A 12,138-nucleotide genomic window follows, 5' to 3' on the forward strand; every position below is an offset into this window, starting at 1 on the left:
CAATAAATCACATGTCTTACACCATAATACCACATGCAGTACAGAATGGGTGGTTTACGCCATTATATGCCCTTGCCGGAAAATCTATGTGGGACAAACATCACGGAAATTTACCACGAGACTCACAGAACACAAGAGTAACATTAATACGCAAAAGAAAACCGCTCCTTTAGCTATGCACTGTATCCAATTTAATCACACTTTTGATATGCTTAGATGTGTTATTTTACAACACATCAAGTGGGATATACAGGGAGGGGACAGAAAATTGGTCCTCCTACAACAAGAACAGAGATGGATATATCGTTTACATTCCTTAGAACCGGAAGGTTTAAACATTCGAATTGAATGGAGTCAGTTCTTTTGATAGGTTCTGTTTTTCAGCAACTTTTATAAATAAATGAGACATCCTCGATTCAATAGTAAGAGATTTGACGTAAGTTAGCCCCGCCCAACAGGAAGTTGGGCGGAGCCAAAACATAGCGTCTGAAGTCATAAATATGGACGCCATCTTGAATAGTTCACATTAATGAATGCGAAGAGCCGATTGAAGTAAGAATTATCGAGCTGGGGTTGGAGGTGAGACTGTTTGTACAAATAAGCGCCAAATTTGATTTATGTTTTGTTAGATGCAGGCGATTGACCCACGGACCCTGAGGAAGTAGGCGAAACTTGGGCCGAGTCGGGCCGTGGATTGGGTTCAAATCACTGTGTTCCGGTTTACTGCTTAAGAAATGTTGCAGCAGTGAAGCTAAGTAACCGTCAATCTTACTTGTTTTGAAACATAGAAAATAGAAGCGGGTTACTTAAAATACAACAGGGGTTTTTCAGCCAGTGATGATCGGGCGGTGCTCCCTTTCGTTGTTCCACAACACAAGGAGTGCACGCCGGGATTGAGGCTTTTCCCCTAATAGACACACCAACATACATTTGACGCGACACCATATATAGGAGTCTGGATCTAGATTATTGGGGAAAAAAGAACCCACGAAGAGATAACACAGAAATAAATATCAGCATCTGCAATCTACCAACCCTGCAAAGGGACAGTCACAGAGAAAACAACTGAACCCAGCTCTGAAGCAAGAAGCAACTGCAAACCACCAGCTCCATTAAACAGATAGGGATGCAAATGCTCTAGAAAACTATTTTGATTTTTCACAAATCTTTCACCCTTCCCATCCAAGCAAGAAAGTTTTATTCAGAATCAGTATTTTTGGTTGCAGGACGTCAGACTCACAGAAGCAGAAGCCTGCGCGGCCACATTGGTGATCTGCAATGGCCGACTTCTAGTGGAATAGCAACATTCCATGTAGAATCTCAAATAGTAGCAACAGTGGAGGAGTGGCCTAGTGGTTAGGGTGGTGGACTTTGGTCCTGGGGAACTGAGTTTGATTCCCACTTCAGGCACAGGCAGCTCCTTGTGACTCTGGGCAAGTCACTTAACCTTCCATTGCCCCATGTAAGCCGCATTGAGCCTGCCATGAGTGGGAAAGCGCGGGGTACAAATGTAACAAAAAAAAAAAAACCCCTCTGGCAGGCACAGAATCCACTTTTATTGCTGAATGTGTGAACAGTTTCTTTGACATTGACAGGGGGGGGGGGGGGACTCAGGCTGTTTCCCTCTCTTCCATATTTAGCCCATTTGGCAAACTGGAAAGGGGAACACAGAACCTGCTCTCCACCTAAACCCTCCCCTGTATTTAAACTGGCTGTGGCTTTTGCTGCCTCCTGCCCCCAGGAGAAAGCACCCGGACAAATGAAAAGGTAAACGGAGGGTTCCGTTAAGATTTCCAGACATTCAGAGAGGGAACTGTACCACCTGAGGGGCAGCTCTGGCGTACACTCGCTTGCGAGGCGAAGCTTACCCAATAATTCTCACACAACCGGTTGTCAATTCAGAAAATTCTCTTTATTTTTCTTTTCTTTATATCAAAAGACAGACAAGAACACAGCAGAAGCAGTGCAGAAATAGCTCACTAAAATATACGAAAAAGAGAAAAGATTAGAAGTGGGGAGAACAGCGAGCAGTCACCTGGCTTCCCACGTGCCCATCTGACTCTCCCCCCCCCCCCCCACCCCCAGGGACTAAGGCGTTCTCTCTTTTTTATAGGTTTTTCACCCAGCTCGCTCTCCCTTCCCTCTCATCTGCCTATCATCTCTCACCCAGTCTTCTTCCCTCCCGTGTTCCAGAATAATCTTTCCCCGCTTTTTATTCTGTTTCTTTGTTCCTGTCCAGCTACAATTCAGAGTCCATTAGCTCCTGGTACCTTCCCTCATCTCCTTAAAATACAAGCTAAGGATACTGTAGCAATATGGAGCTGATGTTAAAGCACATATCTCCATGCAGACTTCCTTTAAGGCAATTCATATGTGCAAGTCCCTTGCCTGAAGAGCTTATTAATATCACTATTTTTGCCATGCTCAAAGTGCACTGAGCTCCCGTAAATTCTCATCGGCACTGCCACACAGGTCACACACACTTGTCGTCAATGTTTTTAAAACTACGTTAGCAGGTCTGCGCAGTCCCTCGATTCGTTTTTTTTCTTTCTAGTCATTTGTCTAGGCCGTTGGCCTGCTCTGGCCTACTTTCCCGACAGTAACAGAAACAATGCATTTATAGCACAGATCCCAAAGGCAGTCAGTTATCAGCATCTACCCCTCTCCCACACACACCGTCCCTAGACCCCCAACGCTGTCCCCCAGGGGCCATGAAAGACTGACAGCAGCTGGCACTTCCGCTGGACTACTGAAGGCTGGGGCTAGTACAGGATCGAAGCAGCGTAGGACGAGAGCAGCCAGGACTTTCGGCATGGAGGAAGAGTGAACACGGACGCGTTTCCGTTCAGCTGCGCTGTACCTCCATCCCCTCACAGGCCAAATACCGCAGGATCTGCTGATGCCTTCAGAAGAGCGTTGCCAGCTCTGACGCAGTCACCGAGTGCAGCTCCTGATGGGAAAACAAGAGCGTCCCCAGTTATCACACACCTCGCCAGGGTATCTCTGCCTAAGTCTGCCCCCCCACTGGTGATAAGTCTCAAAAGATCGTCTAAAGTTAAGCAGTGGGATGAAACGTGCTAAGTTGCAGATTCTATAACAGCGGTTCCGCGCGCGTAATTACTAGTATTTTACAACTCACAGCGTGACTGCTAAGCACGCCACTGAACCGCCTGCGCCCCTCACAAATTTTGCGTATGCAACGCATAGAATACTGACCAGAACGGTTGCACATGTAAGTGTTAACTGGTGCCAAGTACTGCGAATTAAAAGCAATTATTGGCTACTAGCCGTTAAGCCCGTGAAAACGGGCGAGATTTGTAATTCTCACCTCCATGTCCAGCAAACCTCCTCTCTCCCCTGCCCTCCCCTCCCCCATGTCCAGCAGCCCTCCTCTCTCCCCTGCCCTCCCCCCATGTCGAGCAGCCCTCCTGTCTCCCCTGGCCTCACCCCGTCCACCGACCCTCCTCTCTCCCCTGCCCTCCCCCCATGTCCATCAACCCTCCTCTCTCCCCCCTGCCCTCCCCGCATGTCCAGCTACCCTCCTCGCTGCCGCTCCCTCCCTCCTCCATGCCGGGCTCCCTGCACTGACATGCGAGCGCCTCTCACCTCCTTGCGAAAGCGCTGCAGGCAGCAGCAGATCGCTCTGCTGCTGCCTGCAGCGCTTACACACGGAGGTGAGAGGCGCTCGCATGTCAGTGCAGGGGGCCTGATAAGGAGGGGGGCAGGAGCGGCGGCAGCGACAACGTCAGGGATGGGGGGGTGGAGGTTGGTGCGCCGGCGATGTTCCTTCGTCTCCAGGCTCCAGCGGCAACTTCTCACCTGCTCCCTTCTTCACCCAGTCCACCGCCTTCCCCTCCAGCAGCTCCCACTCCTCCCGTTGCTCTGCCGCAGAGGCATGCAGCCAGATCACGGCCAAAACCGTGGCCCACACTGCGAGGTCCAGACCCTACAGAGAGAGAAAGCGAGAGAGGATGAGACAATTGCAGAATCCCATAGACAGAGACTACCTTCTTTTGCTATTGAAATCCCCAAAAACTTATAAGGGTTTAAAAAAAAAAAAGATTTATATGTTTGGAGGTTTTTTCTGACTTATGAGGAAGCTCGCTTAGATATTCACACGAAGAAAATACATTTTCAAAAGTGGATACCGAGCAGCCAGGCATTCACATTAAGAAAAGTACTCTTGCGAGTGAACGCGGAGCATCTGAAATCTTTTCCTCCTTTATAACATCTATACCTGAGAGAGATTTACTTGCTGTGTGTATGAGTTGAATTACATTCATTAGCAAGTACCAGTTGTGGTTTGAAGCCAGTTTTGTTGGCAAGGGGACTCATTCTCCGCCAGAGTCGCTATGCTCACATTAGTCCTCTCCTCAAGTCACTTCACTGGCTCCCTATCCGTTCCCACATTCAATTCAAACTTCTCTTATTGACCTAAAAGTGCATTCACTCTGCCGCTCCCCAGTACCTCTCCACTCTTGTCTCTCCCCACGCCCCCCCCCCTCGGGTACTCTCCTTCTCCTCTACTGCTAATTCCAGACTCCGTTCCATTTATCTCACTGCACCTCACGCCTGGAACAGACTCCCCGAGTCTGTACGTCTGGCCCAGTCTTTGGCCGTTTACAAGTCCAAACTAAAAGCCCACCTCTTTGACGCTGCTTTTAACTCTTAACCACTACTCACTTGCCCTGTACCCTTTTATCCCCACCTCTTTAATTCCCTCAGTTGTTCTGTTTACCTGTCTTATTTAGATTGTAAGCTCTTTGAGCAGGGACTATCTTTTCGTATATGGTGTACAGCGTTGCCTATGCCTTGTAGCGCTATAGAAATGATAAGTAGATAGATAGATAGGGGGGATAGGGGGGTCTTCATGTATTTCTTTTGTTTCTGTAATTTTGCAGTCACCGATTCTACCTTCACCCCCAACCCAAAACCCTCCCCCTTCATCACCGACCCCTGCTGTCAGGCTCATACCGGGCTGGGGATCTTGGCTTTGAGCTTGGCCTCTGACTTTCCTAAGACAGAAGCCAGAGAGGAGCTTAGGGTCCAGGAGCCGTCCGCGTTCTGCAGTGAGATGAGTTTCAGGAGGGGAGACTCTATTCTTATTACTGTAAGAAATGAGACAAGAGAACATAAAACCCTGTTCCTCCTTCAGCACTACCACTGGAGTGTAAGCTCCATGAGGCAGGAACTGTCACTTACCTACATCTGTACAGTGCTGTGTACAACAAGTAGTGTCATGTACATGATTAACAGAGGTAGCAGGCCGTAAGATACAGCAAGAGTGTAGCAGTGCACAGTTAAAACATTTTCGGTTTATTCTTGGGTCGGTTTTAAATTTTTTTTGGCAGATCCTATATAATAATTCTCACCTCCAACATTCTGAGGCTGCCTGGAACCGTGGATCATGTTGGAGTACATAATAGTGATGTCACACAACCCACACCAGATTAGCCAGTAGAAGGGAGAGGGGCGGAGCCACGATACAGGGAGCAGCGAATCAGCACAACACAGGGAATGCACAGCAGCAGGAACAGAAGCCTTTCTCACACAGTCACTCTCACATACACTCTCTCAAACATACACACTCAGAGGAAAACCTTGCTAGCGCCCGTTTCCTTTGAATCATCCCCAGGGAGATGAGGAAAGAAAAAGCAAGAGGGAAGGTAGAAGGAGACAGAGTAAAAGGAGAATGAAGGAGTAACCTAATGGTTAGTGCAGTGGGCTTTGATCCTGGGGACCTGGGTTCAATTCCCACTGCAGCTCCTTGTGACCTCGAGCAAGTCACAAGCCTCCATTGCCCCAGGTAGAAATAAAGACCTATATATACTATATAAACCGCTTTGAATGTAGTTCCGAAAACCACACAAAGGAAGTACATCAAGTCCCATTTCCCTTTCCCTATTTGAGATTCTACATGGAACGTTGCTACTAGTTGAGATTCTGTTGCTACTCTTTGAGATTCTACATGGAATGTTGCTACTAGTTGAGATTCTACATGGAATGTTGCTACAATTTGAGATTCTGTTGCTACTATTTGAGATTCTACATGGAATGTTGCTACTATTTGAGATTCTGTTGCTACTATTTGAGATTCTACATGGAATGTTGCTACTAGTTGAGATTCTACATGGAATGCTGCTACTAGTTGAGATTCTGTTGCTACTATTTGAGATTCTACATGGAATGTTGCTACTAGTTGAGATTCTACATGGAATGTTGCTACTAGTTGAGATTCTACATGGAATGCTGCTACTAGTTGAGATTCTATTGCTACTATTTGAGATTGTACATGGAATGTTGCTACTATTTGAGATTCTACATGGAATGTTGCTAGTGGAGGAGTAGCCTAGTGGTCAGTGGTGGTCGTAGGCTGGCTGACACCCGGGGCGGATCGCAGATGCGCCCCCCCCCTCGGCGAAATTACACCCCCCCCCGGGTGCATTTTTACCTGCTGGGGGGGAGGGCGTGCACCTGTTGGCTCCACTCGTTCCCTGGCTGCTGCTCCCTCTGCCCCGGAACAGGAAGTAACCTGTTCCGCGCAGAGGGAGCAGCAGGGAGGGAACGAGTGGACTCGGAGCCAACAGGCATGCGGCACCCCCCACCCCAGCGGCGTGCACCCGGGGCGGACCGCCCCCACCGTCCCCCCCCCCCCCTTGGTACGCCACTGCTAGTGGTTACTGTAGTGGACTTTGATCATGCGGGGACTGGGTTCAATTCCCACTGCAGCTCCTTGTGACTCTGGGCAAGTCACTTAACCCTCCATTGCCCCAGGTAGAAAATTTAGACTGTGAGCCCCCTAGGGACAGAATAAGCACCTGCATATACCGTGTACAGTGCTGCATGCATCCAGTAGTGCTATAGAAATGATTATTAGTGATACTTTCACAAAAATAAAAAAATGTCGACACTCAAAACTGAATTGAAAAAAATGTGAATTTGTCAAAGGAACATGTTTACACCTGGCACAATGGGAACTAACAAATCATCATGTGACCTGGGAAGCCTTCAATGTCCGGACAGTAAAGCAATCACTCTTCAAGTCCACAAATGTGCATTTGACCCAGGCCAACATCACTGGTCACTATATCCTTCCACCTAAAAGGCACACATCCAGTCCGTGAAACTGTCAACTCTCGCTTTTACCTACCCTCCTCTCCTCTTTCCTCTACATATTAATTGATTTGCTTGCTTTATTATTATTGTCTATTAGATTGTAAGCTCTTTGAGCAGGGACTGTCTTTCTTCTATGTTTGTGCAGCGCTGCGTACGCCTTGTAGCGCTATAGAAATGCTAAATGGTAGTAGTAGTAGTAGTCTCTTGTAATCAGAGGTGATATTGTGATGTCATAATGCCTCAGGCCACCAATAAGAGCCAACCTCATCAGTGATGTCACAATGGCTTGATTGTCCTATACTTGGCTCACTTTTATTACATAGCTCTTTGAGCAGGGACTGTCTTTCTTCTATGTTTGTGCAGCGCTGCGTACGCCTTGTAGCGCTATAGAAATGCTAAATAGTAGTAGTAGTAGTAACTCCAAAATATACAAACTGCCATCTCCGACATTTCAAGAACATAATTTGCTGTAGGAAAAATACTGTCACTGCCGGACCTGGTGAAAGTTGGAACAGATAAGTGACGGTATTTTTGCTGGCACAGTCTAGAGACTGCGGTCTGTATATTTCCAGTTTTCTTCACTTATTGATTTTATATATACGATCGTTGGTTGCTTTAATTTGTGAGAGTTGTATGCAGTGGTGTGCTGCAGCAGGCTCTCACAGGCTCGCAAGAGCCGGTTGTTAAGTTTTTAAGAATTTTGGGAGCCGGTTGTTAAAGTAGGGCCCTCCATGGCTACTTTAACAACTGGCTTCCAAAATGTGGGCTTGGGCCCCCTGCTGAATTCTCTTTTACTTTGCTGGTGGGGATGCTGAGCCCTGCCAGCCAAGTAAATAGACTGCTGCTGCTCCCCGCTCCTTGTTTCCAGCTCTGGGCAGCAGGCTGGGACTTCTCCAGCATGTGAGAGAAGTTCCAGCATGCTGCTCAGAGCAAGACGTTGGGAGTGGTGGCAGTCCATTTATTGGCTGCCAGCAAAGGTATGCCTAGCGTGCCTGCACGAAGGGATAGAGGAGATAGAGGCAAGTGTTGCTCCCCCCCCCCCCCCCCCCCCCCCACCCGGCCACCCCGGGCCCTCCCAACTGCAGAGCTGGCTATGTCCGGAGAAAGAGCCTGTTGTTAAAAATTTACCAGCACACCCCTGGTTGTATGCATACTCTTGAGACGTTCACATTTGTTCAATCTCACTTTTAAGAAAGCAAGTGGGTGGGATGTCCAGGCCTTTCCACTTTCCCCGTTTCAGCAGTGCATCTCAAGACTTTCCCTGCCTCCGAAAGAAGCCGGGCCAAGCAGCAATTCCGTACCGTGTTTCTCCTTTTTGGCCTGGTGAGACATCTTAGCTGCCATTCCTGCTCTAGCCGTGCACGATCTCGACGGGGATCCAGAACTGGCACCTTGAGCTACATGACGGCTGCTGTTTGTGGTCATTGAAGAGCTCAAGTGCGACGCGGCCGGGGATCCGTAAGAAAGGCTGCTGTTTGCGAACATTGGAGAGGAACATTGCATCATGGCTATCATTCCAGATCCGAATACTGTGGAAGAGGAAAAGAGAGAGAAAAAAGGATAAAGTCGATAGTCTCGGGGGTGTGGGGGGAGGGGGTAGGGGGAAGAAGAGTGGATGCAGGGTGACAACTGTCCACACCAAAATCATAAGTACATAAGTACATAAGTACATAAGTAGTGCCATACTGGGAAAGACCAAAGGTCCATCTAGCCCAGCATCCTGTCACCGACAGTGGCCAATCCAGGTCAAGGGCACCTGGCACGCTCCCCAAACGTAAAAACATTCCAGACAAGTTATACCTAAAAATGCGGAATTTTTCCAAGTCCATTTAATAGCGGTCTATGGACTTGTCCTTTAGGAATCTATCTAACCCCTTTTTAAACTCCGTCAAGCTAACCGCCCGTACCACGTTCTCCGGCAATGAATTCCAGAGTCTAATTACACGTTGGGTGAAGAAAAATTTTCTCGGATTCGTTTTAAATTTACCACACTGTAGCTTCAACTCATGCCCTCTAGTCCTAGTATTTTTGGATAGCGTGAACAGTCGCTTCACATCCACCCGATCCATTCCACTCATTATTTTATACACTTCTATCATATCTCCCCTCAGCCGTCTCTTCTCCAAGCTGAAAAGCCCTAGCCTTCTCAGCCTCTCTTCATAGGAAAGTCGTCCCATCCCCACTATCATTTTCGTCGCCCTTCGCTGTACCTTTTCCAATTCTACTATATCTTTTTTGAGATACGGAGACCAGTACTGAACACAATACTCCAGGTGCGGTCGCACCATGGAGCGATACAACGGCATTATAACATCCGCACACCTGGACTCCATACCCTTCCTAATAACACCCAACATTCTATTCGCTTTCCTAGCCGCAGCAGCACACTGAGCAGAAGGTTTCAGCGTATCATCGACGACGACACCCAGATCCCTTTCTTGATCCGTAACTCCTAACGTGGAACCTTGCAAGACGTAGCTATAATTCGGGTTCCTCTTACCCACATGCATCACTTTGCACTTGTCAACATTGAACTTCATCTGCCACTTGCACGCCCATTCTCCCAGTCTCGCAAGGTCCTCCTGTAATCGTTCACATTCCTCCTGCGACTTGACGACCCTGAATAATTTTGTGTCATCGGCGAATTTAATTACCTCACTAGTTATTCCCATCTCTAGGTCATTTATAAATACATTAAAAAGCAACGGACCCAGCACAGACCCCTGCGGGACCCCACTAACTACCCTCCTCCACTGAGAATACTGGCCACGCAATCCTACTCTCTGCTTCCTATCTTTCAACCAGTTCTTAATCCATAATAATACCCTACCTCCGATTCCATGACTCTGCAATTTCTTCAGGAGTCTTTCGTGCGGCACTTTGTCAAACGCCTTCTGAAAATCCAGATATACAATATCAACCGGCTCCCCATTGTCCACATGTTTGCTTACCCCCTCAAAAAAATGCATTAGATTGGTGAGGCAAGACTTCCCTTCACTAAATCCGTGCTGACTTTGTCTCATCAGTCCATGTTTTTGTATATGCTCTGCAATTTTATTCTTAATAATAGCCTCCACCATCTTGCCCGGCACCGACGTCAGACTCACCGGTCTATAATTTCCCGGATCTCCTCTGGAACCTTTCTTAAAAATCGGAGTAACATTGGCTACCCTCCAGTCTTCCGGTATTACACTCGATTTTAGGGACAGATTGCATATTTCTAACAGTAGCTCCGCAAGTTCATTTTTTAGTTCTATTAATACTCTGGGATGAATACCATCAGGTCCCGGTGATTTACTACTCTTCAGCTTGCTGAACTGACCCATTACATCCTCCAAGGTTACAGAGAATTTGTTTAGTTTCTCCGACTCCCCCGCTTCAAATATTCTTTCCGGCACCGGTGTCCCCCCCAAATCCTCCTGGGTGAAGACCGAAGCAAAGAATTCATTTAATTTCTCCGCTACGGCTTTGTCCTCCTTGATCGCCCCTTTAACACCATTTTCGTCCAGCGGCCCAACCGACTCTTTGGCCGGTTTCCTGCTTTTAATGTATCTAAAAAAGTTTTTACTATGTATTTTTGCTTCCAACGCTAATTTCTTCTCAAAGTCCTTTTTTGCCCTCCTCACATTTGCAAATTCTTTATGGGAGAAAAAAAATATATATATATGACCCCCTCCCCCACTGCCCTTCAATAAAAGAGCTGCGTATTTGTTTGTCTGGTTCATCTCCGCCTTCTGTTTTGTCTGTTTGGGTTTCTTTTTTACACCTTACTTTTGAAACCTTTTCCTCACTTTGCTTAGTAGAGGGGGTTTCCCTACTTGTGGCAAATTATTCAGATGTTGAAAAAAAAAAAGGGAGGGTATTTAAAGAAATAAACAGTGGTATTTTACACATGCAAAGCATATCAAGAAAAGATGACTTAAATATCTTAACGATTTTTCTTCCCACAGGTCAAAAAAGGTATAAATAATGTAATGGATTTTAGAGAGAGAGTTGAAAAGCAATCTGAATGACCGACACTAAAATGATTGTTTATTCTGTACCTTGTGAAAATGATTTTGAATGTAGAAGATAAGACACGGCTCTAATCAATTTGGTATGTGAAGAGGGAGGTGGAGCATGTTTCGAGTTCAGACTGGCCACCTGCACTGAGAAACATGTGACCACATTCCCACATGCTCAAGCATATTTTGCATGGCTTGTTTACCAAAACATAGACATTCTCAAGCATTCTGTAATTTTCCTTAGCTCTGAACATGAGTTCTAAGCCTAATAAAAAGGGGAATTTCTGCTAGTGAAATTGGGATCTTTCCTGTGAGTAATGTACGTACTGCACAGAGAACTATGTTTTCTGGCCAAAAAGACTCCTGGCTTTTGCTGTGAACAGGGCCCCCCAGCTGATGATAAGAGCCTGGATGTAGAGATTAAGGGCCAGTGATGCATGTATAATGTATTACTGCTTCTTTTCCTGGTCAAGAAACTCCTAGCATTGCTTGGATGTAGGGACCAGTGAAGTAATGATTGTCTGTTTTTAACCATAGATAGGTATTGTTTCTTTTTTCAGTTATATAGATTAATCATTGTGCATCTTACACAACAGTGAACCTCTAACAAAAGTCTCAGTTACCTAATACGAATCCAAAAGAATCCACAGTAATTGTTGAGTAGTCTGTTAGTGCTGTGTCAGTGAGGCAGGCTGTAAAACCAGGTCAGAACAGAAGGGCAGCCAGAAAATAAAGTGGGGTAATTCCACTAATGGCCAGAGGATGGCGACATTTCGCCAGGAATGACAGAACCATGGTTCCCTTTATTAGCCACTGTTACATTTTGACATGTCCTCCTAGGAGACTATTTTAAACAGGTTGCAAGGTTTTCTGACGGGGAAATCTCCCCCAGGTAAATAACTATTCATATGGCTCGGACACTTTGAAAACATTCCTCTTCTATACTAGAGCAAAAACAAATATTAAGCCTCTAGGAATGCTTCGTTAAACCTTAGCCAAATTCATTAAGCAACTAGCT

The 12,138-nt window shown here is 46.6% G+C and overlaps 1 protein-coding gene across 1 annotated transcript in view; it reads right to left on the bottom strand.

Moving 5' to 3' along the window:
- Positions 1-2,733: 2,733 nt before the first annotated feature.
- Positions 2,734-12,138, bottom strand: part of LOC115457924 (von Willebrand factor A domain-containing protein 5A-like) — a 29,816-nt gene continuing 20,411 nt past the window's right edge. Inside the window, 4 exon segments of the mRNA XM_030187630.1 lie at positions 2,734-2,950; positions 3,820-3,946; positions 4,975-5,108; positions 8,418-8,645. Coding sequence (XP_030043490.1) covers positions 2,871-2,950; positions 3,820-3,946; positions 4,975-5,108; positions 8,418-8,645 — 569 coding nt within the window. The 3' untranslated portion in view covers positions 2,734-2,870.

This window comes from Microcaecilia unicolor, chromosome 14 (genome assembly GCF_901765095.1).
Source record: "Microcaecilia unicolor chromosome 14, aMicUni1.1, whole genome shotgun sequence".
In the NCBI taxonomy this organism is placed as follows: domain Eukaryota; kingdom Metazoa; phylum Chordata; class Amphibia; order Gymnophiona; family Siphonopidae; genus Microcaecilia; species Microcaecilia unicolor.